At 39.8% G+C, this 27,902-nt stretch overlaps 1 protein-coding gene across 6 annotated transcripts in view; it reads right to left on the reverse strand.

Annotated features, from left to right (window-relative positions):
- GOLGA1 (golgin A1) overlaps positions 1 to 27,902 on the reverse strand; it is a 46,148-nt gene that overhangs the window by 17,653 nt on the left and 593 nt on the right. For 2 of the 6 annotated variants that reach the window (XM_020874245.2, XM_020874237.2), the window contains exons 2-12: positions 27,520 to 27,569; positions 26,372 to 26,667; positions 20,937 to 21,027; positions 18,817 to 18,891; positions 17,811 to 17,908; positions 16,067 to 16,099; positions 13,842 to 13,970; positions 13,181 to 13,350; positions 12,624 to 12,735; positions 4,909 to 5,034; positions 470 to 565 (exon numbers count right to left, since the gene is read on the reverse strand). In XM_020874245.2, the coding sequence (XP_020729904.2) occupies positions 470 to 565; positions 4,909 to 5,034; positions 12,624 to 12,735; positions 13,181 to 13,350; positions 13,842 to 13,970; positions 16,067 to 16,099; positions 17,811 to 17,908; positions 18,817 to 18,891; positions 20,937 to 21,027; positions 26,372 to 26,506 (1,065 nt within the window). In that variant the 5' untranslated portion in view covers positions 26,507 to 26,667; positions 27,520 to 27,569. Of the gene's footprint in view, positions 1 to 469; positions 566 to 4,908; positions 5,035 to 12,623; positions 12,736 to 13,180; positions 13,351 to 13,841; positions 13,971 to 16,066; positions 16,100 to 17,810; positions 17,909 to 18,816; positions 18,892 to 20,936; positions 21,028 to 26,371; positions 26,668 to 27,444; positions 27,570 to 27,902 lie in introns of those variants that run through there. The other 4 variants (XM_020874252.2, XM_070452735.1, XM_070452737.1 and 1 more) reach the window with 3 other exon arrangements.

A 27,902-nucleotide genomic window follows, 5' to 3' on the forward strand; every position in this document is an offset into this window, starting at 1 on the left:
GTGGAAAGTAACAAGGAAAATTCATGTACAGCTATATCATTTACCTAAATTAACACACATATAAAACAATGTTAGCCATTTTAAGGCTGCTGCTGTTGCTGCTGCTAAGTCACTTCATTCGTGTCCGACTCTGGGTGACCCCATAGACGGCAGCCCACCAAGCTCCCCGTCCCTGGGGTTCTCAAGGTTACTTAGCAATAAAAGGGCTCTATTTACCAGGTTTAGAATGGTTTCCTATGGGAGGAAGGAGAAAGAAGACAAAAGGGAAGGAACAGAGAAGACAATCTTCTGTGGAAGAATGATGCTAATATGGCAAGAATGGAGAAAATGACTACCTCAGTTCTCTACAAGTAGAAGTCAAAAGAGAAACCCTTTGGAAGAAAATCTCTGATCCAAGGGAATTCTCAGCCACAACCATGTCATCTAAGGGCACCGGGGTACCACCCAGACACAGGAGTGAGGTCAGTACCCGAGTCTCCAGGTTGTTGATGGCCTTGGCCTGGCTGCTTCTGGCTGCCAAGAGCTGCTGTCTGGTATCCTCCAAATTCTGCTCAGCAAGTGTTTTCTATAAGTTGAAAGAAGAGAAAAAGGAAATAGTCATTTCTCCATTGCATATATATTTACTGATATCTACAACACATTAGACTTGTGCAAGGCATGAAGAACATGAATACACACAAAAAACTCCAAAACAGTAGAGAGAAAATTCACATATTGTGAAGTATACACAGATAAATTTGACAGGTTTTTGACTTGGAGGCTGGGGCAAAGACTAACCCAAAACAATATATAACAGAGTGCAACAGTGCTCATAAAGCAGCAGTACAGACCAGGGGATGCTCACTGCCTCAGGAAAGGAAGAGGTTTGACTTTTCATAGCTGGCCAGGGCCAACCAGAGCACCTGGGCAGAGGGAGGACACTCAGTTCAGTTCAGTTGTGTATGACTCTTTGCGATCCCATGGACTGCAGCACGCCAGGCTTCCCTGTCCATCACCAACTCCTGGAGCCTGCTCAAACTCATTTCCATCGAGTTGGTGATGCCATGCAACCATCTCATCCTCTGTTGTCCCCTTGTACTCCTGCCTTCAGTCTTTCCCAGCATCAGGGTCTTTTCCAAGCAGTTAGTTCTTTGTATCAGGTGGCCAAAGTACTAGAGTTTCAGCTTCAGCATCAGTTCTTCCAATGAATATTCAGGACTGACTTCCTCTGGGATTGGCTGGTTGGATCCCCTTGCAGTCCAAGGGACTCTCAAGAGTCTTCTCCAACATCACAGTTCAGAAGTTATCAATTCTTTGGCACTCAGCTATCTTTATAGTCCAACTCTCACATCCATACATGATTACTGGAAAAACCATAGCACTGACTAGACCGATCTTTGTCGGCAAAGTAATGTCTCTGCTTTTTAATATGCTATCTAGATTGGTCATAGCTTTTCTTCCAAGATGCTTGTCTTTTAATTTCATGGCTGCAGTCACCATCTGCAGTGATTCTGGAGCCCAAGGAAATAAAGTCTGTCACTGTTTCCACTGTTTCCCCACCTATTTCCCATGAAGTGATGGGACCAGATGCCACAATCTTAGTTTTCTCAATGTTAAGTTTTTTTGTTTGTTTGTTTTTTCCAATGTTAAGTTTTAAGCTTACTTTTTCACTCTCCTCTTTCACTTTCATCAAGAGGCTCCTCAGTTCCTCTTCACTTTCTGCCATAATGGTGCTGTCATCTGCATATTTGAGGTTATTGATATTTTTCTGAGCAATCTTGATTCCAGCTTCAGCTTCATCCAGCCCAGCATTTCGCATGATATACTCTGCAGATAAGTTAAATAACCAGGATGACAATATAAAGCCTCGACGTACTCCTTTCCCAATTTGTAACCAGTCTGTTGTTCCATGTCCAGTTCTAACTGTTGCTTCTTCACCTGCATACAGATTTCTCAGGAGGCAGGTAAGGTGGCCTGGGATTCCCATCTCTCAAAGAATTTTCCACAGTTTGTCGTGATCCACACAGTCAAAGGCTTTGGTGTGGTCAATAAAGCAGAAATAGATGTTTTTCTGGAACTCTCGTGCTTTTTCGATGATCCAGTGGATGCTGGCAATTTGATCTCTGGTTCTTCTGCCTTTTCTAAACCTGGCTTGAACATCTGGAAGTTCACGGTTCACATGCTATTGAAGCCTGACTTAGAGAATTTTGAGCATTACTTTGCTAGTATGTGAGATGAGTGCAATTGTGTGACAGTTTAAACATTCTTAGGCATTGCCTTTCTTTGGGATTGGAATGAAAACAGACCTTTTCCAGTCCTGTGGCCACTGCTGAGTTTTCCAAATTTGCTGGCACATTGAGTGTAGCATTGGACTTTACTTCCATCAGCAGTCACATCCACAAATGGGTGTTTCTGCTTTGGCTCCATCTCTTCATTCTTTCTGGAGTTATTTCTCCACTCTTCTCTGGTAACATATTGGACATCTACCAACCTGGGGAGTTCATCTTTCAGTGTTATATCTTTTTGCCTTTTCATATGGTTCATGGGTTCTCAAGATAAGAATGCTGAAGTGGTTTCCAATTCCCTTCTCCAGTGGACCACATTTTGTCAGAACACTCCACCATGACCCGTCCGTCTTGGGTGGCCCTACACAGCATGGCTCATAGTTTCATTGAATTAGACAAGGCTGTTTCAAAGAAAAGCAAGGAGGGATAAGAAAGCCTTCCTCAGGGATCAATGCAAAGAAATAGAGGAAAACAACAGAATGGGAAAGACTAGAGAGCTCTTCAAGAAAATTAGAGATACCAAGGGAATATTTCATGCAAAGATGGGCACAATAAAGGACAGAAATGGTATGGACCGAACAGAGGCAGAAGATATTAAGAAGAGGTAGCAGGAATATACAGAAGAACTATACAAAAAAGATCTTCAGGACCCAGAAAACCATGATGGTGTGGTTACTCACCTAGAGCCAGACATCCTGGAATACGAAGTCAAGTGGGTCTGAGGAAGCATCACTACGAACAAAGCTAGTGGAGGTAATATAATTCGAGTTGAGCTATTTCAAATCTTAAAGATGATGCTATAAAAATGCTGCACTCAATATGCCAGAAAATTTGGAGAACTCAGCAGTGGCGACAGGACTGCAAAAAGTCAATTTTCATTCCAATCGCAAAGAAAGGCAATGCCAAAGAATGGTCAAACTACTGCACCAATTGCACTCATCTCACATGCTAGCAAAGTAATGCTCAAAATTCTCCAAGCCAGGCTTCAACAGTACGTGAACTGTGAACTTACAGATGTTCAAGCTGGATTTAGAAAAGGCAGAGAAACCAGAGATCAAGTTGCCAACACCCACTGGACCATTGAAAAGGCAAGAGAGTTCCAGAAAAATATCTACTTCTGCTTTACTGACTACACTAAAGCTTTTGACTATGTGGATCATAACAAACTGCAGAAAATTCTTCAAGAGATGGGAATCCCAGATCACCTCACCTGCCTCCTGAGAAATCTGAATGCAGGTCAAGAAGCAACAGTTAGAACTGGACATGGAACAACAGACTGGTTCCAATTGGGAAAGGAGTACGTCAAAGCTGTATATTGTCACCCTGCTTATTTAACTTATATGCAGAGTACATTATGGGAAATGCTGGGATGGATGAAGTACAAGCTAGAATCAAGAATGCTGGAAGAAATATCAATAACCTCAGATATGCAGATGACACTGCCCCTATGGCAGAAAGTGAAGAACTGAAGAGTCTCTTGATGAAAGTGAAAGAGGAGAGTGAAAGAGTAGGCTTAAAACTTAACATTGAGAAAACTAAGATCATGGCATCTGGTCCCATCACTTCCTTGCAAATGGATGGGGAAACAATAGTAACAATGACAGACTATTTTCTTGGGCTCCAAAATCACTGCAGATGGTGACTGCAGCCATGAAATTAAAAGACGCTTGCTCCTTGGAAGAAAAGCTTTGACCAACCTAGACATCATATTGAAATGCAGAGAAATCACTTTGCCGATAAAGCTATGGTTTTTCCAATAGTCATATATGGATTTGAGAGTTGGACTATAAAGAAAGCTGAGCACCAAAGAATTGATGCTTTTGAACTGTGGTGCTGAAGAAGACTCTTGAGAGTCCCTTGGACAGCAAGGGGATCAAACCAGTCCATCCTAAAGGAAATCAGTCCTGAATATTCATTGGAAGGACTGATGCTGAAGCTGAAACTCCAGTACTCTGGCAACCTGATGCGAAGAACTGACTCATTTGAAAACACCCTGACTCATTTGAAAACACCCTGATGCTGGGAAAGATTGATGGTGGGAGGAGAAGGGGACAACAGAGGATGAGATGGCTGGATGGCATCACTGACTTGATGGACCTGAGTTTGAGCAAGCTCCAGAAGTTGGTGATGAATAGAGAAGCTTGGCATGCTGCAGTCCATGGGGTCGCAAAGAGTTGGACACTATTGAGCAACTGAACTGAACTGAACTGAGTGCAGCACTTTCACAGCATAATCTTTTAGGACTTGAAATAGCTCAGTTGGAATTTCATCACTTCCACTAGCTTTGTTCGTAGTGATGCTTCCTAAGGCCCAGTTGACTTCAGACTGCAGGATTTCTGGCTCTAGGTGAGCCTCCAGGACATCTGGCTCTAGGGAAGACACTAGACATGTGAAATAGCAGGGGACATCTGGGGAACTATAGCTTCCTGAAAGTCACAGTGATGACTGGTTCAGGTCATGAAACAAGACTGGAAAATTAGACAAAGGGCCAGATCATGAGAAAAGCCTTTTATGTTATAGAAGGAAGCTTGAACTTAATTCTGTAAGCAGTATTTTTCAGAGTGGAGTCATTTAGACAGTGGCATTTGACTTATCTGGGTAGGGGTGGGGAATTTAAGTTTGAGGTTTACTCCAGACTAGTTACCTCTTTCAGAAGTTCCTGCACATGTTCTTCCCCTGAGAGATTCTGCTCTAGTCTCTTCTCCAGGGATGCAACCTTCTCCTGCAAGTGTGTGATGAGTTTTTCTTTCTCTTGAGTTTCAGCAGTGACCTGCAGGTGAAAGCAGAGATTATGTTACCCTCTCTTTCCCTCCCTAACTGTCTCCCCTAGAATCATCATGTTTCTCTGACATTCTGTTTCCAACTGCATCCTAGGAGAGCATATAGCCAAGAAATCTTCCCTGAAAATGGATCAGAAAAGATACAAGATCAGAACCCAACACCACTCGGGTATCTGTTTCAGGCCTAGTGCAGTAAGCAGCAAATGCTCCCAATTTAAGCAACTGATGACTGGGAAGGAAGGATGCAACTGCCTCTGTGGAATCTAGCCAAGATGCTATAAAGATGTTCCTCCTCTCTAAAATAACCTTTGTATTGTCGTGATCTACCAGCTAAAGGAATGCTCCTCCCACTCCCATCAAGCATAGGTTTAACTCTACTAATCCAGAGTCCAACAGGACCTACAACTTTATACCAGATGCCAAGAACCAGCAGAGGTAATTCCACTCAAGCTCCCAGCCAATCCTATAATGACCTACAGAAGAATATGCTTGAAAACAGGGGGCTAGATGAAGCGTTAAAATGACAAATGTAGCTGTCTTCAGGTTGAAGAGAGAACTGAAACAAACGATGGTATTCACCCTGGCTCACAACACAGCAACCACAGGTGAATGACACACAGCAGCACCTTACACCATGGCCCCAGGCACACAGCTGCCCACATGTCTACCTCTTCAGCAATGATGGTAGTGATGGTGGTGGTAGGTGGGGACTAACTTTGTTCCTTTAAGTACTGCCAATCTTCAATGCTGCACAACATCAAAACTGAGGATCCAGGAAGCTTTCATTATATCATTTCTTAGCTCTTCACTGGTTCTTACATTCACTGAAGATGCCCACTCTTCACTCCAAAATAAGGTCATACAGCATCAACATTTCATTGTGAAGACTAGAACCTCCTCACATATAATTCACTTCCTCAAATTCCCTCACTTTATGCTCTACTGCTCCAACTCAAGCCACAAACTTTAGACTGCAACTCAGCCAATTCTCTCCTCAGAATAAGATGCAGCTACTTGGGTCCAAGGTTTCAGAAAGAAGCATTTGCCATTCTGATTTCTCACAGGGGCGACAACATATATATTAGAGCAGAATTGAAGAATGGTTTCAAGACTGCATAATTCAATAAACTGTGATCAAGCCTATACTCTTTATTCTGTCTCCCAGGGGTATAATCAACTAGAGCTACTGACCCAAAGAAGCATGGAGGCTGGTGGCAGAGATATACATGTAATTAATTATAAAACAATACAATCATGCTGCAACAGAGGGACACATAAGGTGCCATGAGACATCAGAGGCAGAAGGGATTAACCCAGCAATCTGATCAGGCCTCCTAAGCAGGCAAGTCCAGGTAGAAGGTGGGGAAGAGGAACAAGCTTTCTGGGTAAAAGGCAGTGTGTGTAAAGGGGTAAACAGACAAGTTCAACATGACCAGGAGGCTAGGTAGAGAGGAAGAAGTGAAGACAACTCCTAAGCCTGTGGCTCAGATGCTGGTTGAATGGTAATATTATGCAAGGCAGAGAAAACACGGGTAAGAGGGAGTTTGATAGGAAAGAAATGCAGTTTTGGCCAGGCTGACCTATCTTTAATGGGTCTCTTACTAATAATGTTGACAACAAGAATGAGAAACAGTATGGTGCAGGAGCAGCTACAGTTTGCAGAGCATGTGCAAGCACTTTCCACTCCTCTAGTTCTTACAATCACCCTTTACTTGACCATTTACAGAGAAACTGAAGTTTAGGAACCAGCCCAGTAACAAACACCATGCTGATAGAATAAGGATTCAAAACCCAAGCAAGCCTTCCTAATTCAAAGCCTGTACTACGTCCACTACACATCAATATGAACTGAGAAATATAGTTGACCCTTCCCAGTAAAAACCAAAAGAACAAATAAGTCTCATATAAGTCACTGTGTAGGGCAGAGTCAGGGACAGAAGAAAGAATCAGCTGCCAATTTCCGGTTAGTTTTCTTATGCACTATATACCACATGGAGTGATTCCCCACCTCTGGATGTTCTACTTCAAGCCCTCAGCATTTAATGTGCTACAGCTAACACCACACTGAATGGTGAGAAACTCAAAGGTTTCCCACTAAGATCAGATACAAAGATAGGATGTCCCCTCTCCCCACTTCTTTTTAACATCATCTGGAAGTCCTTGCTAATGCAATAAGGCAAGAAAAAGAAATAAAAGGAATGGAGATAGGGAAGGAAAACATAAAGCTGCTTTTGTCTGCAGATGATATAATCATTTGTGTAGGAAATCCACATGAATCAACAACAACAAAAACACCTGGAACTTAAAAGTGATTATATCAAGATGGCTGGATACACAGTTCAGTCAGTTCAGTTCAGTTGCTCAGTCATGTCTGACTCTTTGTGATGCCATGGACTGTAGCATGCCAGGCTTCCCTGTCCATCACCAGCTCCCAGAGCTTGCTCAAACTCATGTCCATTGAGTCAGTGATGTAATCCAACCATCTCATCCTCTGTCGTCCCCTTTTCTTCCTGCCTTCAATCTCTCCCAGCATCAGGGTCTTTTCAAATGAGTCAGTTCTTGCATCAGGTGGCCAAAGTACTGGAGTTTCAGCTTCAGCATCAATCCTTCCAATGAATATTAAGGACTGATTTCCTTTAGGATGGACTGGTTTGATCCCCTTGCTGTTCAAGGGACTCTCAAGAGTCTTCTCCAACACCACAGTTCAAAAGCATCAATTCTTTGGCGCTCAGCTTTTTTTATAGTCCAACTCTCACATCCATACAAGACTACTGGAAAAACCACAGCACTGATCAGATGGACCTTTGTTGGCAAAGTAATGTCTCTGCTTTTTAATATGCTGCCTCGGTTGGTCATAACTTTTCTTCCAAGACACTTGTCTCTTCATTTCATGGCTGCAGTTACCATCTGCAGTGATTTTGGAGCCCAAGAAAATAAAGTCTGTCACTGTTTCCATTGTTTCCTCATCTATATAAAATTTAATTGTTTTCCTATATACCAACAATGATCAAGTAAAATTTGAAATAAAAACACTTACTATTTATAGTAAGACTCCAAAAATGAAGTATTTAGGTTTAAATCTAACAAAATATGTATAAGATATACATGGGGAAAACTAAAACTGATCAATGCAATTTTTAAAAACTAAGTAAATGGAGTGATACTCCATGTTCATGGATAGGAAAGACTCAATATTGTCAATGAATCAGTTCTTGCCAAGATCAGTTCTTGATATATAGATTCAATGCAATAAAAATTAAAATCCCAGCAAGTTATTTTATGGATATCAACAAACTGACTTTATATGGAGGGGCAAAAGACCCAGAACAGCCAACACAATGCTAAAGAATCATAAAGTCAGGACTGCCACTATTGGACTTTAAGACTTACTACAGCTACAGTAATTAAGACAGTATGATACTGGCAAAAGAACACACAAAAAGGTCAATGGAACTGAGTAGAGCCCCAACAAATACAGTCAACTGATCTTTGACAAAAGAACAAAAGAATATTATGGAGCAAAGTCAGCTCCTTCAACAAAAGGTGTTAGAACAATTGGATACCCACATGCAAAAAAAAATAAATGTAGACAGACTTTACACTGCTCATAAAAATTAACTGAAAGTGGCTCACAGGCCTAAATATAAAACTCAAAACTATGGAACTCCTAGAAGATAACATAGAAGAAAACCTAGATGGCGTTGGATATGACAATGATTTGTTAATTTCAAAACCAAAGCCATGATCCATGAAATAACTGACAAGTTGATTTCATCAAAATGAGAAGCTTCTGCTCTGCAAAAGACAATGTCAAGAGAATGAGAAGACAAGGACAAACCAAAGACTAGGAGAAAATATTTGCAAAAGACACATGTGACAAAGGCCTTTATCTAAAACATATTAAAAAAAACTCTTTATGATTCAACAATAAAAAAAAAACCCTCAAAAATAAGAAAACAAACAGCTCAAGGCAAAGACAAAAAAGGTACAGGAAAGAAAGAAACCATCTTTATTTGCAGATGAAATGATTGCTAGACTCTACAGATCCACTATTAAGCTTAATAAGAGTTATTAAGTTGTGAGAAATTAATATATAAATATTTCTATATGCCAGCAACCAATACAAAAAATATTTTTAAAAATTTAGAATTGGTGTAAAAAATAAAGCACCTAGGATAACAAACCTTTATGGGAAAAATGATAGAAGGTTGTTGAAAGTCATTTTTAAAGAAACAACAACACTGAATATCTAGAGTCACAGAGATCATGCTCTTGGATAAGAAAACTCACATGATAAGTAATCAATGCTCCCCAAATGCATCTTCAGATTCAATGTACTTCCAATCAATATCCCACCAGGTTTTTTTAAACAGCCTGACAACTTGTTCTGTGGGACAGCAGTGGGCCAAGGATATTCAAAATATCCCTAAAAAAGAACTGGGTTGGGAGGCTTATCTTGTCAGACACCAGAACTTATGCTAACACTGTAGCTAGTAAGGCAATGCATAGTATTGTGGAAATACCACAGTGGCATACACCCCAAAGTCCAGGAGTGGTTCCATGTACAAATGCAAAACTGAATTGTGATAAAGCTGGCATTTCAGATCAGTGAGAAAACAGATTTTTCAGTAAATGGTACTGAAACAATTAAAAAAAAAAAAAGACACGGCTCCCTTTCTCACAGCAAAACCACATTTCAGGCATATTAAAGACCTAAAAACAAAGTCAAAACTATAAAACTTTCAGAAAATAATATAGGAGAATAATGTTATAATTCTGAGTGAGGAAAGATTCTTTTTTTAATTTTTAAAAAAAGACAAAAGTATAAACTTAAAGGTAAACAATAAATTCAACTATAGTAAAATGAAAAGCTTATATTCAACAGAAGAAACTGTAGCATATGATGACAAACTCCAAACTGGGAGAAGATATTTGCAACCCATACAGCTGACAAAGGAGCATGGTAGCCAGTATATATATATAAAGAATTCCAACAATTAATGAGAGAAAGACATAAATGCAATAGAAAATGGGCAAAAGATTTGAACCAGCACTTCATAGAAGAGCGAAAACGATGGATAAACACATAAAAAGATGCTCAACTTCATTAATAATCTGAGAAAAGCAAATTAAAATCATGGTGAGAGGGAATCCTCCGGTGGTCCAGTGGTAAAGACTCCTTGCTGTCACTACTGGGTTCAACCCTGAACTAAGATCCTATAAGACGTACAGTAAGAAAATCTAAAGATGCATTTCACGTTCACCAGACTGGCAAAAATTAAAGGTCTGATAATATCCCACCTTGTCAAGGAAGCAGAGCAACCCAAATTTTCATACTCCATTGGTCCAAGTTTGTAAATAACTACCACTGCTATGGAAAAAACTGGGCATTAAGTAAGAGAGTTGAAAAGTACAAATCTTTTGACCCAAACTTTTCACATCTCAAACAGACCCCAGAGTTAACTCTTCTTTTTTTTTTTTTTTTTAAATTTTTATTTATTTGGCTGTGCCAGGCCTCAGTTGTGGCATGTGGGATCCAGTTCCCTGACCAGGGATTAAACCTGGGCCCCCAGCACTGGGAACGTGGAGTCTTAGCCATTGGACTACTAGGGAAGTCCCCAGAGTTAACGCTTTCACAGGCAGACAAAAGTTCACAACAGCATTGTTTGCGAAAGTAAAGAAGCAGAAAAAATGTTCACTGTCAACAGAACAGATAAATAAACTCAAGTAATTTCATACTATACAGCTGAGAAAAGATTAACTTATAGCGGCATGTGTCCATATGAATGTGTCTCAGGAATATAATCTTGAGCACAGAAAGGTGGTATTTCATAAGCCTACAGCATTTTGTAAGCCTGGTGAGCTGCAGTCCATGGGGTTGCAAAGAGTTGGACATGACTTGGTGACTGAACAACAAGCATGATACAGGAAAGAAGATGCTGTTTAGGGATAAAATTATTAAGCAAAGAAGTGGAATAATTTCTGGATAGGCTGACTTATGAAAGAAATGGGATAGAAGAGAAAGGGCACACTGAGAATAGCAAAGGCAAACATTCCATTTCTTAACATGTTAGGTGGGGGGAGTAGCTACGTGGGGGTCCATTGGCTTGTTACACTCTTGATCTTACTTACCTGTCATAAATACTATTTCATATCTACTCAGTGTTAACAAGGACAACACAGAAACTGACTCTAAATTCATTTTTATGAGGAAACTGCCCTTCCTCTAGTGCTTTCTTAGCCTGATGACTGACAACATCGGCCACTTAGCTGATCAGGCTAGAAACCCAGTAATCACCCCTAACACCTCTTTTACTCTCGCTCCTCTCTTATCTATTTCTTAAATTTGTCTTCTCTCCCATTATTTCCACCCTCCACTCTTGTCAAAGCCACCATGTTATGCCCGGACAATGCAAGAGCTTCCAGCTGGAAACCATTTCAGTGTTTCCTCTAATAGCCAAGCAACTCACTCCCTTAATGCGTTACCCTTCCAGCCTTCTTCCACTTCCTTGAAGGTGCCACTCATTTTACTGCCTCCAGATGTCTGGGTTTATGGTTTGTGCTATTCTCTATTTAAAATTCTCTGCCATTACCACCACCCCCCCAACCCGCCCACCTGCTTCAGCAGTTTATCTCAGTTCAAGCATTACTTCCTCAAGGGAAGTATTCTGTGACTTCAACACTAGACCTGACTTGATGCCGTCTTAAAAGATTGCACAGCATCCTGTAGTTTTCCTTCACAGCATGCATCATAGTTTGCAATTATCTATGTGATTATTGATTAATGTCTCACTGCTCCTCTAGACTAAGTTCTGCAAGGGCAAGGGTGATTGATATCTGTTTTGCTCAGCCTAGTATTTAATAAACACCTAGCACAGAGCACAGTGCTTGATACATAATAAAGCTCAAATTATAGTTTTAGAATGAATGAGGTAACTTAGTGGGACCAGAGTCTGGAAAGTTAGTTTTTCCAATTATGAAATGAATGGATGGTTCTAATTGATATCAAATAGTCCCACAAAACCCAAACAAAGCTTTATGTCTGTCATCCTCTCTACCCACAAAGTCCCAAGTGTATTCTGCACCCTTCTGTATCTTTTGCTTTTGGGCTGTCCTACCCATCCTTGAAACATCAATCACTGCAGGAAGAGTCCCTTGAACTCTGGAAATGCACTCTCCCTATGGCATACCTCCTGCATTTGAAAAATCTATTTCACTTATTTGGGACTTCCTGAGATGTGAATTTTTTTCTTGTCAAACAGAAAGTTTGAGTTCTATAAGGAAACAGTAAGCTTTGGAGACAAAACACTATAGGTATCTAGATTTTCTGTGTGATGTGGAGATGAACATTGTATCACAGTCATTCATTTGTGTAAGATCTATTTATTGGGTGCTCCTTGTTATGAGGCAACTAAGCCCATCTGGAGGCAGACTTGTTACACCAGGAACTAGGGTGATGTGGGCTGCACGAGAAACACAAGTTTCACCAGATATCCTGATGCAGAAATTTCTGCAGGTTTAGTTTTTACCCCATTCATGAATCCTAGGAACTTGGGTCCATTCCTAGTACTCTTCTTACCTTTTGCAAATCAATGGAAAGTTGCTGAATGAATGCTTGGAGCTCCTGTTCCTTTTGCTCCAGGACTGTGATCTTATTTTCTGCACCTGTTTTCGAAGCTGTCACACGATCTCTTCATTAAAAGAAAGCAGATAATGAACATATTTGAATATCTCATCTAAGACATTCTTTCACAGGAAAAATACACATGGTTCTTTACATGTCAGGGCTGCAAACATAAGCCATGTGAAGATTATCCATGGATAAGACTCCCTGACTCTCTCTGAAGCAGAAGTCCCAAAAGAAAAATTGCACCCAGGTTTGAACAAGAAATCCTGATCTGCCTTTAGCTACTCAACAGTTTAGCAACTAAAACAATCTAAATTGCTTGGCAGGGTTGGAGGTGTTCTGAGCTCAGCAGGTCAGAGGAGTGAGGGTTTGGGAACGGACAAATCCAGAAGACTTTGCAGGAACTAAGATCAGAAAGTGCCACAGTGAGCAATGGGGAAAGATAGGTAGGCTCAAGCCAGAGCTACACTAACACCACTTCCCATGGGCCCCACAGACCAAGCAAGAACCTCTGCTCTTCCAGCGCTGAGTAGTGTCTCTGCAGTTCTTCCAGCTTCTGGCTTAAGTCTAACGAAATCTGACTGGACGTCACCAATTCCTCCTGGGTGCGACTAAGTTCTCTGGTTCGTGCCTCCAATTCTTGCTCCATTTTCCCCAAGCTTTCTTCTTTTTTTAAAAGCTGATACAAAGACATAAAGTTTCACTGGGCTACTACTAAGAAATACACTTACAAAAAAAGTCTGAACCAAGGACTTCCCTGGTGGTCCAGAGGCTAAGACTGCGCTTCCTATACAGGATGCCCAGGTTTGATCCTTGGTCAGATAATTAGATCTGACATGCTGCAACTAAGAGTTCACAAGCCACAGCTAAGACCCAGCACAGTCAAATAAATAAACAAAAATTGAAATTTTAAAAATCTGGACCAGTAAGGCAAGTTTTTATAACATTTTTGTGAGCTTAGAAGCGATCTTATAGGCCCAGTAGTTTAAAAAGAAATATGAAAGACATATCAAACAGAATTTCTCTATTTTAATAAACTGAAAGACATACAAATAGGATAAATATCAAAGACAACTAAGGTGTGTTTATCAGCAGTTAGAGTCAGGACTAGCAAAATCATAGTAACCAATCATCTACTGAGGATTTAGCTTCTAAGACAAAAATGCGCACCATGTGCTTTACTTTACTTAGTTCCTGTTGCTGGAATCCCTCTAATTCATCCATTTCATCTCTTCTTTGGAAAAGATTCAAACTCTGGTTCTTTATTTCCTGTAACTGAGCTGTCAGAAACCTTTTATCCTATGCAGAAGAAGAAGACATTAGCTCAGGCAACCAGGACATGAGAAATTTGTATTATATAACCAGAATTCTTAACAATGGAAAACCTTCAGGCAATCTCTTGTCAGTAGCAATGATACATGGATAATGGGAAGCTTTATGGTAATTATTTACAAAATTACCTACAAATTTTTTAAGGTAGAAATGAATTTTTTTAATGATAGCTGTGGAAAGAGGAAGAAGAGCTCCAAAAGCTTAACATTTGAAGTGCTTCTATTTGCTTAGCAATTCCAGATATCCATTTGACAAGTCTATCTCAGTGACATACTGAACTGGTTGAATAACATGCATAACTGGAATAAGACTGATTCTCTTAAGACATTAGATGGATTTAAGTAGAACCGGTTTCAGTTAATATATTCAGACAACAAGTCAACAAAAACTAGACGTGACTGGTGCTGGGAAGTTACAATTTACTATTCCCAAGATGAATTCTCTTCAGGACAAACTCTGGCTATTGCAGTTTCCAATTCTTGATTGAAAAGACATTAAAACTCTAAAAAAAAATTTTCCAAAAATCACTATGGCTTAAAAGACTACATAGATGTCTCATTACTCTTTCTTGGTCTAAAATCTTTCCCAACTCCTCCTGTGGAGGTGAGGGAGTGGGGAGAAAAGAGCTCTTAGTGAACTGAAGTAGATTTTATTTACTTTAATCCTATATGCATCCTCCTTTACCATAATCTTAAAAAATGAAAAAATAGTCCAATAAGAATTTAACTGCTACCATCTTAAAAGCTGCTTCTTCTTTTTTTTTTTTAAAGAGCTTCTTTTAAGACAAGAAAACTTTAACCTAACCCATACCTTTATATTTAAGAGGATCATCATTAACACCATGTTTATATATATGTATGTATGTGTATATATACGTATTTTTTTTAAGCCCAAGTTTCTTTGGGAGACAGCTTGACTTTTCTGTAATTCTTCCCTTACGTAAATACGTTAAGGCATTCTGATAGCTTGAATAATCAGATTTCTTTAGAACACACAAAGAAAACTGCTGGTTTAATTGGTGTTTTATCCCAAGAATGGTGCAATAATAAAACACATTCTTTTAATAAAATTAACAGTAAATATATTTTATAGTTGAATATATCAATCTGAGAAATCATTTTCTATCATAAAGAGTAAGTTAGTACTCAATGAAAAGAAGGAATGAATTAGGAAGCAGCATATAATTTGGGTTGAGCAAACTGACAATTGATTATTTTAAATTAAAATGTGTTTCTAATTGTAGGTGTGAAATTTCATCTTCCTGTTCATGTCTCAAGAGCCAGGAACACATTACATAAGGCACCTACACAGTGTCATGGTGCTGGAATAATCAATTCTTCTCATCTATGTCTAGCTAAGAAGTTCTCTTATCTTCTCAGCCTTCAGAAATGTCCTCCTTCCCCACTGCATTCTCAAAAAGTATTCCCCGTGTTACCACTGTGTCAGTCAGGGCTCTAGCAGGAAACAGACTCAAATTAGGGATTTTGGAGAGTCTAATAGAGACTTTTCAAAGCTGTGGGTGGGGTAAGAAAATCCAAAAGAGATAATGTGCTTGGAGCAGTTGGGCATAAAGGGGGCAAAGGGATAAACAGGTTATAAGAAACACAGAAAGAGGAACTATATCTGAGGGTGAACCAAAGGTAAAACTGAAGCTGGAACCTTTGGCCATGGGATGCAATCAAGTAGAAGGGACCTCACATGGAGATGGCTGGGGGAATAAACTTCTGATCACACTCTTCCACCCAGCTCTTTTGGTGTTCCCCACTGGCACCCTCAGTTACAAGCCAGAGGGCAATGGAGCCCTGCTGATGCAGTCCCTATGGGCCTTCAGGCACAGAGAAAGGGAGGAGATGGGTAGAGAGGACGCCAAGAGGGGCAAACAGCAGATATCCAGCACACCCACCAAGAAAAACAAAGACAAGAGCTTTCCAAGTCAGTGTCTAATCACCTGGCACCCTGCCTTCAAGAAGTGGTAACAGTGTACTAGGTACTGGAGAAAGCATTTTCTAAGCCCCAGAGAAGAGGCCAATATTCACAAGGAGACAAAAATAAGATGAACTAACCTTTTCAAGCTGATCCATTTTTTCTGACCATTCCTAAAACAAAACAATAAAGAAGTACAGTTTCCAGGCAAGAGTATCAATAAAATCAAGATTTTCAGAAAACAAAATAACACTCCCACTTCACCCAAAGAAATATTATCAACCAAACAAAATAGCACATTAAAAAAAAAACATGATATTGGCTTAATAGTAAGAAAGCCAAGAGTCCTAAAAAGGAGAAGAAAATGAATTTTATATAAAATTCTAGAGCACAAATATAAGTCTGCAAACTTTTCCTAAGCAGAGCACATAAAGCTATAGAGCTCTTCTGATGCAGCTTTCAGCTTCTTTCTGAGTCTCTGTCTTTGAGTAGTTATTATTTCTTAGGAGTGGGTAGCTGGGAGCAGCTGAGTTGGTAACTCTGCAACTCATACTTAAAAATTAATTTACTGAAAAAGAGGTGAAGAGGGTGGTCTTCAGCAGCCCCTGATCATTATTTTCCTTCTCATTTTAATTTTTACCAGTATCCTTCATGCCATCTGGTAAAAGTTAAAGAAGAAAGGATTATGCCTTTTATTCACTAATCACAGAAAAGGGGAAAACATAATGATTGGGACAAAAGGCTATATCCTAAATGCCTAAAATTAAGTCCACCAATGCTAGATTATCTCTTCATTTATATACAGTCACACCACAGTTATTAACTAAGTATTGGTGAATGTTTTTTCCTAGCTGGTTAATGACTGAGATGACTAATACACACTGTAAAACAACCCAAGCACTTACTGAAGATGAAACAAAGTATGTGTTTTCTTCAATACAATGTAATATAATATATTGACCCTGTCTTAATAAATCAAAATTATCATTACAATGCAAGCATGCTAAGTCGCCTTAGTTGAATCCGATTCTGTGTGACCTAATAGGCGGCAGCCCAAAAGGCTCCTCTGTCCCTGGGATTCTCCAGGCAAGACTACTGGAGTGGGTTGCCATTTCCTTCTCCAATGCATGCATGCATGCTAAGATGCTTCAGTCATGTCTGACTCTGTGCCACCCCATAGACGGCAGCCCACCAGGCTCCCCTGTCCCTGGGATTCTCCAGGCAAGAATACTGGAGTGGGTTGCCATTTCCTTCTCCACAATCATTACAATATTTGATGGTTATCTTAAATTTAAAATGCCACTGAACAAAATAAACTTTATAATTACTGTAATAACCAGTAATAGTATTATTTTCCTTTTCTACTGTCATTTATTCAGCATCTTTCAATGGATGGTTCTATTGAGGTTACAGAAGTTCCTCTCAGTCTAGCTGGCTGGAGATGAAGAAACTTGGGACAGAGGTTGTAAGGACTATGTACATCATGGATGACTGCTAGCTTAATAGCACCTTCTGCATTACCAAGGCAAGTGCTTTGGGACTAGGCTTTCAGACAGGTTTTTTGAGGGCAGAGACTTTTTTCCCCTTATCTTGGGGCTCACAACCAGATTATGGACACACTACTTCCTTACCTTCTCTATTTTACACAGCTACACAGTTGGAAAAGGATACTCTCACATATGGACATATTTCATAATCATAACTATAAAGTTTCTGGATAATTTCCCACCCTACAGCGAAACAAACTCTCAAAGAACTTACATAGCACATTCCTTTTCTCCTAGATTGTAAATATTTTCTACCAGGTTTATGGCATGAGTTTTGAAATCACGTCACTAAGTGAAATTTTTCCACCAGTTTTGGGCAGTGCCACACATAAAATACCTGGTCCTTTCTGGCTAATGCCAAAGCCAGTCCTTCTGCCATTTTGGCTCTGTTGGCTTGGAATGTCTCATTCTGCTCTTGAAATTTCCGCATGGAAGCTGTTAATAAAGAGGCTCTATTTGAGATATGGAGATATTTCAGAAACAGCATGACAAACAGCCCATGTGATTATAACTGTCACCTAACAAAAAAGGTCATGTCACAAAAGTGGATTATGAGACTGGGAAAAACCTGACCCATCTTGACTTTCCCAGAAACTTTTGGCCTTAGTAACAGACCTCAGTTCTGTTTTAGCTTATTTCCTATTGTTCGCTGTTGTTGCTGTCAAGTATATACATTTAGGAAGATGTCAAAGGGTACTTTTAAAATGATACGGTGATAGAACACTGAGTCAGGTAGCCTGCCAGAAAACACCAGTGCTATTGCTAAGTGATGGCTACTACTATTTAATAAATTAAAACAAAAGTCAAAACAAAGCAAAACAAACCTTTCTTTCACTTTTCCTTAAAAAAATTTTTTAGCATATATTATGTCCACAAAAAATACCTTTCTACTTCTACTAGCATCTTTCTTGGATTGAACCCAAAGGAAAACATATAATTTAGGGTAAACTAAACAAAATGTATGTCCTGTTGTTGGAGGAGTGAAGACAGAGATTTCTCCCAGTTATTGAACATAGCAGTTACGAAGTTCTAGCTATGGCTAGAACCAAAGTTTCTTAATCTAGGCCCAGGGATAGGCACTAGACTTTCCTAATATCCAAGGGCAGCCCAAAAACCAGTCAACTGGATGATATACATAATATCCTTCTCCTAGGAAACATGCCCATAAGTATGAATTATATGTTTATAACTATCAGATAAATGTCAACTCAATTAAGAAGTATGCTACTCATATAATAAAGATTTGAGCTATGATGAAAGGCAAAGTTAACCATACACTACTGTTTTGTTTCAAAAAACTAAACTCTGGAAAGATTGAAAAAAGCAGGAAAAAAAATACGTACAATCCTGGTGTTTTTCTAAGGCAATTTCAAGCTTCTCTTTTATCTTCTGCAAGGTGCGGACCTGTTCAGCATAGTCTTGGGTGAGGAGGGTGACGCACATACCAGGCATGGACAAACATCAGGAAAGGAAGTTAATTAAACAAAACAAAACAAACAAAAAAAATGAATGAAAAATGATGATGATTTTCTCAACCTGAAAACCATTCCTGTTAAGGAAAGCTGGGCAGACAGCCTCCCATTAACAATGAACAACACAGGCAAACAAGTATAGTACAAACTACCCACAGTGTAAATGCTGACTACAAACAGGCAGATTTGTTTAGCCTAGAGAAAGAACAAGAATTGGACCTGGTCTGGTCATCACAAATGCCCTGCCACGAAAACCACTATTATCTCATTACTGAATTTCAAATCTCAGTTTACACTGTCCTTCCCATTCGTGGCAGTAGGACAGATGAAAGGGAACTCACTGAACAGCTCATGTCCAGTCCACACGACTGAGTGAAGTGGTCAGGACAACAGCAAAACCTTACGACAGCAGGGCCTCCGCAGTAAGAGCGCTGCACTCTCTAGGATAAAGCCAGCTCCCTTCCCGTGCTGAACTCTGGAGTACAGTCAGCCACAGAACTGAGTGGCCTGTGCCATGTTAAAGGTCAAAGTCAGAACTAACTGCCAGGGTGCCAAAGAAGATAGCATGATACAGTGGAAAAGTATACAGGCTCTAGTTCAAACCCCAACTGAGTCAGTCCTTAGCTGAGAGACCTTAAGCAAATTACTGATCCTAAGTATTAGTTTCTTCATTTATGAAATTACGGTATTAACTGTATCTACCACAAAGGACGTATTAGATAATAAATGAAATGTTCTATTGCCTTAATTAGATAATAAACTAAGTGCTTTAGGCAAGTGGGACACAATGCTCAATAAAGAGTAGCTGCTATTGTGGTTGTTCTTATTCATACTGAGCCTAGGACATAAATGCACTTAATTAATGTCAGTTTTCTTGCCTGTCCCTCCTCTAACATCAGTCAAGCCCAAACAATTTAGGGAAGATGCATATTACCTTACAGCTTTCTCCCCAACACTGAACAAGTGTAAAGTTATTTCACCTCTGTTACTGATACTGCTTACAGGCAGAGGTCATAGGATAATAACACTTGAGTTTCAAGCAGACTGTAGTGAAAAGCAGGGACTCTAACATCAAGCAAATCTGGGTTTGAATTCCAGCTCTACCACCTACTACCTGAGTGACCTTAATCTCACTAAGTCTTGTTAGCCTAGAGCGAGAACAAAATGAGATAATGGGCTGTCTAGTAGCTGTGAGTTACACTATGGGCCTTGGTAATTACACACACACAAATATTTCACATACAACTTGGTGAATTCTGTAGTCTGCTGCTTTCGTTCCAGTAAAATGGGCATAAGGTCAAGGGACAAAAACACACACAGAAACTACTGACCACTTCACAGCCTGAAGCTTTCAAAATGTATCCACTGGCAGAAACCAAAATAAGAACTCACAACTCTTAAGACTGACATGCCCTGCTCAGGCAAAGAATATAATGGGAGTTGTGTACATTGTAAACTGCACACAAAAGACATAATGAGAGTTACAGCTTCTATACAGGTGCTGAAGTTCAAAATACCACTAAAGAGTAGGCCAAAGACCCAGAAATGATATTACACAGGTGATATGTATCTCAGCAAGTGGCAATGTAGCACCAAACCATGTCTGGTGCTGAAGAATCCAATATCTGTAGACCATTCCATGAAAATGCTATCCCTAGCCCTTTCCTCCTGAAGCAAGCTTGGCCAATGGAAGAAAGATGGCTAAATCTACAGGCAATTTTTAATACATTTATATCCACAGCTAGAAATCTCAGGAGCAGAAAAAGGGAAGTTTTTTTTTTAACTTTAAAACTTCAGTTTTGGATTTACGCTATTCAATACACTAACAAAAGAAGGAAATAAAGGGGGTACAAGTTGCTCCTTTTTGACTAAAAAGATCAAATTATGTCAGAATAACTGTAAGGTTATGCTATGTGGCTTTTTAATAGGGAGAGAGGGTCAGGTGCAAGGCAATTTTCCCTTGGTTGCTTCTTATGAGTTCCTGGACATACCAGAAAGTCTGGCCTCTAATTTCCGTATTTGTTCATTCCTTCTCAAAAGCTGGGATGAAAGATCTTCTCTGGAGCTGCTTCCATCAGAAGCCTGTTGAGACAGAGACACTGTATTCATATATGGATTTTTAGCAGCATGAGACCACATAACCAGAAAGCGACAACTCTTATTTTAGGTTTGGCTACCCTGTAAGTAATCACTAAAAAGCTTCTCTACCTATAAAGGAGAAGCAATACTCTTTTCATCTATAAAGTGAGGAGATATAAGATGTAAAACAGATACATTGTGTGTGTGTGTGTACATGGTACTGGAATACACAGTGGGAAACAAATCCAATTATCTTCTGGACCCAGGAGTCAAACTGGGGTCTCCTGCACTGCAGGCAGATTCTTTACCAGCTGAGCTACCAGGGAAACCTATGATCATATTATAACAAGTACATAATACAAAAAATATATTTTCAGATAAAAAAGTAAATCACTTTACTTTTCCAAAGGTAAAATCCTGGAGTAAAGGGAGGAAGGCTCTTTAGCAAGGGATTGAAGGCTAATGCCTGTCACTGGGACTTTCCTGGTGCTCCAGTGGTTGAGAATCTGCCTTCCAGTGCAGAGGATGTGGGTTTGATCCCTGATCCAGGAACTAAGACTCCACATTCGCCGGGGCAACTAAGCCTGTGTGCCACAATGAAAGATCCCAAACACCACAACGAAGATCTTGCAAGACACAACTAAGAACAGATGTAGCCAAAAATGAATAAATATTTTAAAAAAGAATCTATCACTGACATTGATAAAGTTTCAGTATCTTCAACTATAAAACAAAGGGATTTCAATCTATGGTTCTAAAATGCGTCAAAACCTTTAGCAGATAATATATATTCAGTAAGTTATTATGAGACACCAAATTTTCCCAATAATCTAGATTATTAAAACATATGGACACTATTATTATTTTGGACAATGTTTACTACTGCTAATAAATAAATCACTTTATCTTTCTACATTTGATTATAAAATTTTAAAAATCAGAAGAGTAGGGAGAGTGGTTTACTTAACATTCTCTACTTTAACAACTGCTGATTTTTCCCATATTTGCTTCATCAAATTTTATTATAGTACTTTAAATCACAGACATCATGACATTTCATCCTCAACATTTTGACAAACACTTATAAAACATAAGAACATTTTCCTTTATAGCTACAATACTATTATTATACCTAACAAAATTAAAAATAATAGTATCTAATATCCAGTCCTCAGTCTTCCCCATTTATTGCTAAAATAATGAGTGGTTCAAAAATTCATTTTAAATATTCATTTATCCATCTACCCATTTGCTCATCCAACATTTATGGAGGCCCAGTCACAGGAATGATTAAAGGGGGTTTCAGGATGTGGCAGGCCCAGGCTAAAGTCACACCGTCACCACTTATAAACTACAAGAACTTGGACCAGTCGGTCAACTTCTCTGTGTACTGGCTTCCTCACATGTAAAATATGGTTAACAAAAATAATTGGCATCACAGAGCTGTGATGAGGAGTAAACAAATCAAAATCTGTCAGGTCTAAAACAGAGCCTGGCACATAATTAGCTTTAATATACAGTAGTAAAAATTATGATTATTATTGGTAATGAGACACCTATTCTTAGTATTGTTTTCAGCACTGTGAACAGTGATGAAAACGAGTTCCTGTCTAAAACAGCAGCAGTTGCAGCAACTACTAATTACGAAGTGCTTAAGAGCCAGGTACTATTAAGTTTTTTATGCACTGTGCAGAAAAGAGTTCATGTCGTTGGCCTGAGACTGCTATCCTTGGCAAAGCCGGCTTGTAAGTTGACCCTGGCTAGCCCATGGGAACTTAGATTTTACAAGGGTTCTCACCACTCCTGATAAGAATGGCTCATGGTACCCAAACTAATTGTGCCCAAAAAATGTGATTTATGCCTAACATGTGAAAGGTTGCTGCTAAGAGCCGTGAACGACACCGGGATTCATGGCCTCCAGAGGAGATGAATTTGATCTGGGACCAGAGACGAGGCTTGATCACTCAGAGCTTTTGTGCAGCAAAGTTTTATTAAAGTATAAACAGAGATAGAGAAAGCTTCTGACATAGACATCAGAAGGGAACAGAAAGAGCCCCCTTGTTAGTTTTCAGCAAGAAGTTATATACCTGTTAGCAAGTTGCAGAGTTGCACCAGGCCCCTCACCCCCTCACCCCCAACATGCACTTTGAGATAGCATTGGCATAGGTGAGTCATCTCCCTCCCTCCATAAAACAATTGACATGGATCTTGAAGAAAGGCATATTTCCAAGCAAATACAAAATTCATTAACATAGCTTAAGAAAGACATTTCCGTGAGGAAAAAAAAAGCATTGGTTAGCTCAAGGTCTGAGATAAAGTTAAGTTCAGGCAGAACCAGCTGTTGCCATGAAGACACAGGATTAGAAGAGAGAAGAAAAAGGAAACAAATACATTTGCCACTTGTAGTTTATTTCCTCCTGCCACTTGGGGACCTCTGGCCTCCCTACTGAGGCTACTGACCCTCTCAAGTGCCTTCCTTCTAGAAGTCTGGAATTTTGGTAAATGCTAGGCAGAAGGTGCCTGTAAGACCAGCCTCCAGTAAAACTCCTGAGCATCGAGTCTCTGAGCTCCCCTGATAGACAGCATCTCATCCTGTGCTGTCACAGCTCCTTGCTGAGGGAAACAAGTGTGTCCCAGGCAATCCCCCTGGAGAGGACTCTGGGAAGACTGTGCCTGGTTCCCTCCAGATTCTGCCCATGCACATTTTCTCTTTGCTAATTATGCTTTGTAACAAATGTTTCCACTGTGATAAATGATAGCAGTGAATAAAACTATATGCTGAGTGCTGCGAGCTCTTCTAATGAATAATTGAACTTGGGGGAGACCCTCCCCCTACTACTCTGCAACACACATACTTTAATAAAGATGGGTATTGTTCTTATTTTATAGATGAGGAAACCAAGGCACAGGAAAGTGAAAAAGACCCACCCAAGGTCACACAATAACCGAAGAGCCATCAAACCCAGGTCTGCCTCCTTAACCTGACCTGGGCTCCCAAGCATTACTCTATTGCCTCTCAAGAAGCTCCCAGTTTAGTGGAAGAGACAAAGAAGCAAATCATCAAGAACAATGCAGTGTAATAGGTGCTATTACAGAGGATGCAGGGGTCAAGAGATCAGATTCAGCCAGGAGGGATGAAGGTTAGAGAGGATGAGAGGGAAGGTCAGGTCAAGAGGGCTTCCTGGAAGCAACATGTAAGCCAAGTCTTCAAGGATGAACAAAATCTGCCAGAGGAATGCAGGAGTGAGAGGAGGAGATAGGAGAAATTCTAGAGAGGAGACAGCATATGTGAACATTTCTAGTTGTCTGTTCCATAAAGTATGGTAAGTTCAGTACGGAGGGAGCACAGGGTATAGGAATGCAGTGAGATAAGGTGGATGGGTGAGCTGTGTCACGACCACAGGGGTTAACCATCATACATAACAGTGACTTTGCACTTCATCCCGAAGATGATGGGAAGCCACAGAGAAGTTTTAAGCATTGAAGAGACATGAACAGATCTGTTTTGGGGAGTTAATTCAGGTAGGGAACCCAGACAGCCTACCACATTTGTCCAATTAAGAAAGATGGCTTGAAAAAAAAGAAAATAAATTTCCTTGGTGGCTCAGCTGGAGCCACCTGCCAATGCAGAAAATACAGGTTCTATCCCTGAGTCAGGAAGATCTTCTGGAGAAGGAAACAGCAACCCACGCCAATATTCTTGACTGGGAAATCCCAGGACAGAGGAGCCTGATGGGCTACAGTCCATGGGACTGCAAAGAGTCAGACACGGCTTAGCAATTAAACAACAACAAACGTACTACTAGCAAGTGGAGTACAAAGGGTAAATTTGAGACAGGAGACGGAAACCAAAATACTTGCTGACAGACTGGACACCAAGAAGTGAAGAAGAGTCTAAAATGCCGCCAAGCTTTCTTGCCGGTGACTTGGGGGACAAAGATGCACAAGTGGAAACGGAGGTAATGAATTCAGGACGTGAAACACCAGAGGAAAGGCACCTGGGTGACGAGATCTACGTCATGTAAGTCAAGGGTCTGGAGACAAGCAGTGAGGATCAGAATCAGAATTTGAACAAATTCAAACAGATAACTTCAGAAGTCACACAGCAAAGTATTTCCTGGATTCAAGCCAATCTTCGTATCTGGAATACATTTGTGAGAGAGTTCATTTAGCGAGTCAGCATGATGCCAAGGCAAGTACCTTTGCCAGAGAACTCAGCATTAAAACTACGTCCTTCAGCCTGGCGCTCAAATGTGCATTTAAATTTCCTGTTGAACACAGGAGCCAATGATAATTTAGATCTGGTAATCTATTGGTCCACCCCAATAACCTAAAAGCTTCTGCCATGTAATCTAACCTGAACAGGTAGTATAAAAAAGGAGGTCGACTCATCTGACCATGGAAACAACTCAAGTATCTATCACCAGTAGAAGACAGAGGCAAACTGTGGCCTTTTTCAAATGCCAGAGTGTTATATAGCAGTAAAAATAAATGAACCACGTGCAGTGTATTGCTCTTATAAAGTTTGAAAACAAGCAACAGGTTGTTTATGAATATACATGTATCTGGCAGGATATGTTAAAAAGGAAAGGAACAATATACACAAACTGTAGGCTGGGTTATCTGAAGGGGAGGAAAGGGAAGGGAACCAGGAGGGAACACACAAGTGGCTTCACAGTATTGATAAAAATCTAGTTCCCTGCCTAAGTGACAGACTTAAAAAGCATTCATTTTATTTTTATGCCTTATACTTTATATTTACATTATATACATTCTTTTACATCTATCAAGCATTATAAATAACTTCTTTTAAGTTATCTGACTTTAAGAAGATCCTGTCACATGCCACAGACACAATTTTAATCCTAAGGCATGATACTTAACACAGTAGCATTCTCAAATCTTTCCAACTACAAAGGTACTTTACAAATAAGGGACAACGTGCAGCCATCAGTGCCATCTTTTCATCAATTTTCCCATAAAAATAGTGGTAATTCCCTGGCTAATTCCATGCCAAATGCACAGACTTCACTAAGTAACAATGACTTAAAGTATATATATGTGCAAAGACAACAGGCCAAAGTACTCTGAGAAACAAAATATAAAAGATGATGCACAAGGTTTTATATAGATGGAAAAAAGAGTACAAGAGGAGAAAGTAGAGAATATGGAAAGGGACCCGGAAAAAAAAATAGAAAAGCACCTCAGAATAAGAAGAATCAGATATAAACTACAAATCATCTTTGCAATTTTAAAAGAAAATACTTACCAGAATGATTCCATGAAATACTATTTTTTAAATGTAATGAGGCTGTACCAAATATTAAGAACTACAGAAGGTACTTACAAAGTCATCTCCTGAGTCAGCTCCCATGGAGGCAACGGACTCCTTGCTCACTGATCGTGGGATCCTAGTAGCACCTCCTGGCCTTTGAGTGACAGCAGTCTCTTCTGCAATTTTCTTCTTCAGTTTTGCAAACATTTTGCTGTGTGGCTATCCTGCACTGATGACCAGCGCTTGAGACGCGACAATTGTCAGGCGAGCAACTGGGAATCCCAAGACAATGCCTAAAAAGGTCCAGTTATCCAAACCAGCTGCATTCCCACTGAAATGAGGGCCAAAGGCTTGTGGCACAGGAGTATCTATAAATCAGATGAAAGAGAGCTCTAAACTAAACATCAGAGAAATTGCTTTGTTAATTAAGCTTTAGATTTCAAAATTAAGTTTCATAATTTTACATGCATACTTACTAGGACACAATTACTAAACATTTACAAAGAACTCAGGTGCGACAGATGCATATACAGACAAGAAAATCCAGTTTTAGGGAGGTGGAGTAATATGCCAAAGACTGTGTGGCTAAAGTGCAGTGTTTTGGAACCCAGGAACCAACAAGTCCTTACTCTTTTTTTTAATTACATCACATTGGCTGTGGCATACAACACATTAAGTTTCCCAGAGGAAACATTAACATAATGCTTTGGAATCCTTCCCCTAATAATATTAAGTGTGACTACAGTTAATACAAAAACATGTAACTCAATACAGGGAAAAGATGTAACATTCTGATGTTCCAAGATGGTGTGGAATCAGCTGTTCACTAGAAAATGTTGACAACTTTTCCTAAAAAAAAATAGAAAAGCCAGCCAACTACACTGTATCAGGAAACATCCTTAAATGTTTCCTGGAAATGCTGTGTGGTTTTCTTAATGAGTGATTAAAATTCCCTAAAGTCAGTTTCTTTTTTGTACAATGTTTTCCATGATACTACACACGAGATTCAAACATCTTTTCCTATCATGCATGAAACATTAATATTCTGGTTCCAACCTTAACTTTTGATGTTTTCTGGTAGATATCTAAGCTCTGCTCTAAGACCTCTAATGATGAAGCTCTAGGATCTACAAATGACTGCTTACCACTTCTGAGCATCCATTTAAGTCTGTGCCATTCTTCAAAAGTTTACCTTCAATGTCTGTAAACCACCTACTCACCTGGCTTATCTACTAGATTTAAAACAGCTTGAAGGTCAAAGCTTTCTGTCCTGCATGAAGACAAAGATAAAATGCATCGGATATTTCCTCTCAAGTGTAAAGTCAAAACGTTGGGGGGACAGGCAGAGTGGAAGAGGACGGAGGAAGGATCAAGGTGGGGGGTGGGGGGAGAGAAAACCTGCCATTACCATAATCCTCAGTGGTCTACCCTCCCTCACCCTGGTCTTTGCATTTGTGATTTGCCTAAGAGTTTCACCTAAAGGCACAAAGAACAGAATCTCTCATTGTAGTAAGCGGCTAAACTCACTTCGCCTTGGGAGCCGTGAACACAACTTCAATGAGATTAAGGTTTCCCAGGGCCAGTATTTATTTCAGTTGATTCT

Source organism: Odocoileus virginianus, chromosome 2 (genome assembly GCF_023699985.2).
Source record: "Odocoileus virginianus isolate 20LAN1187 ecotype Illinois chromosome 2, Ovbor_1.2, whole genome shotgun sequence".
NCBI lineage: Eukaryota > Metazoa > Chordata > Mammalia > Artiodactyla > Cervidae > Odocoileus > Odocoileus virginianus.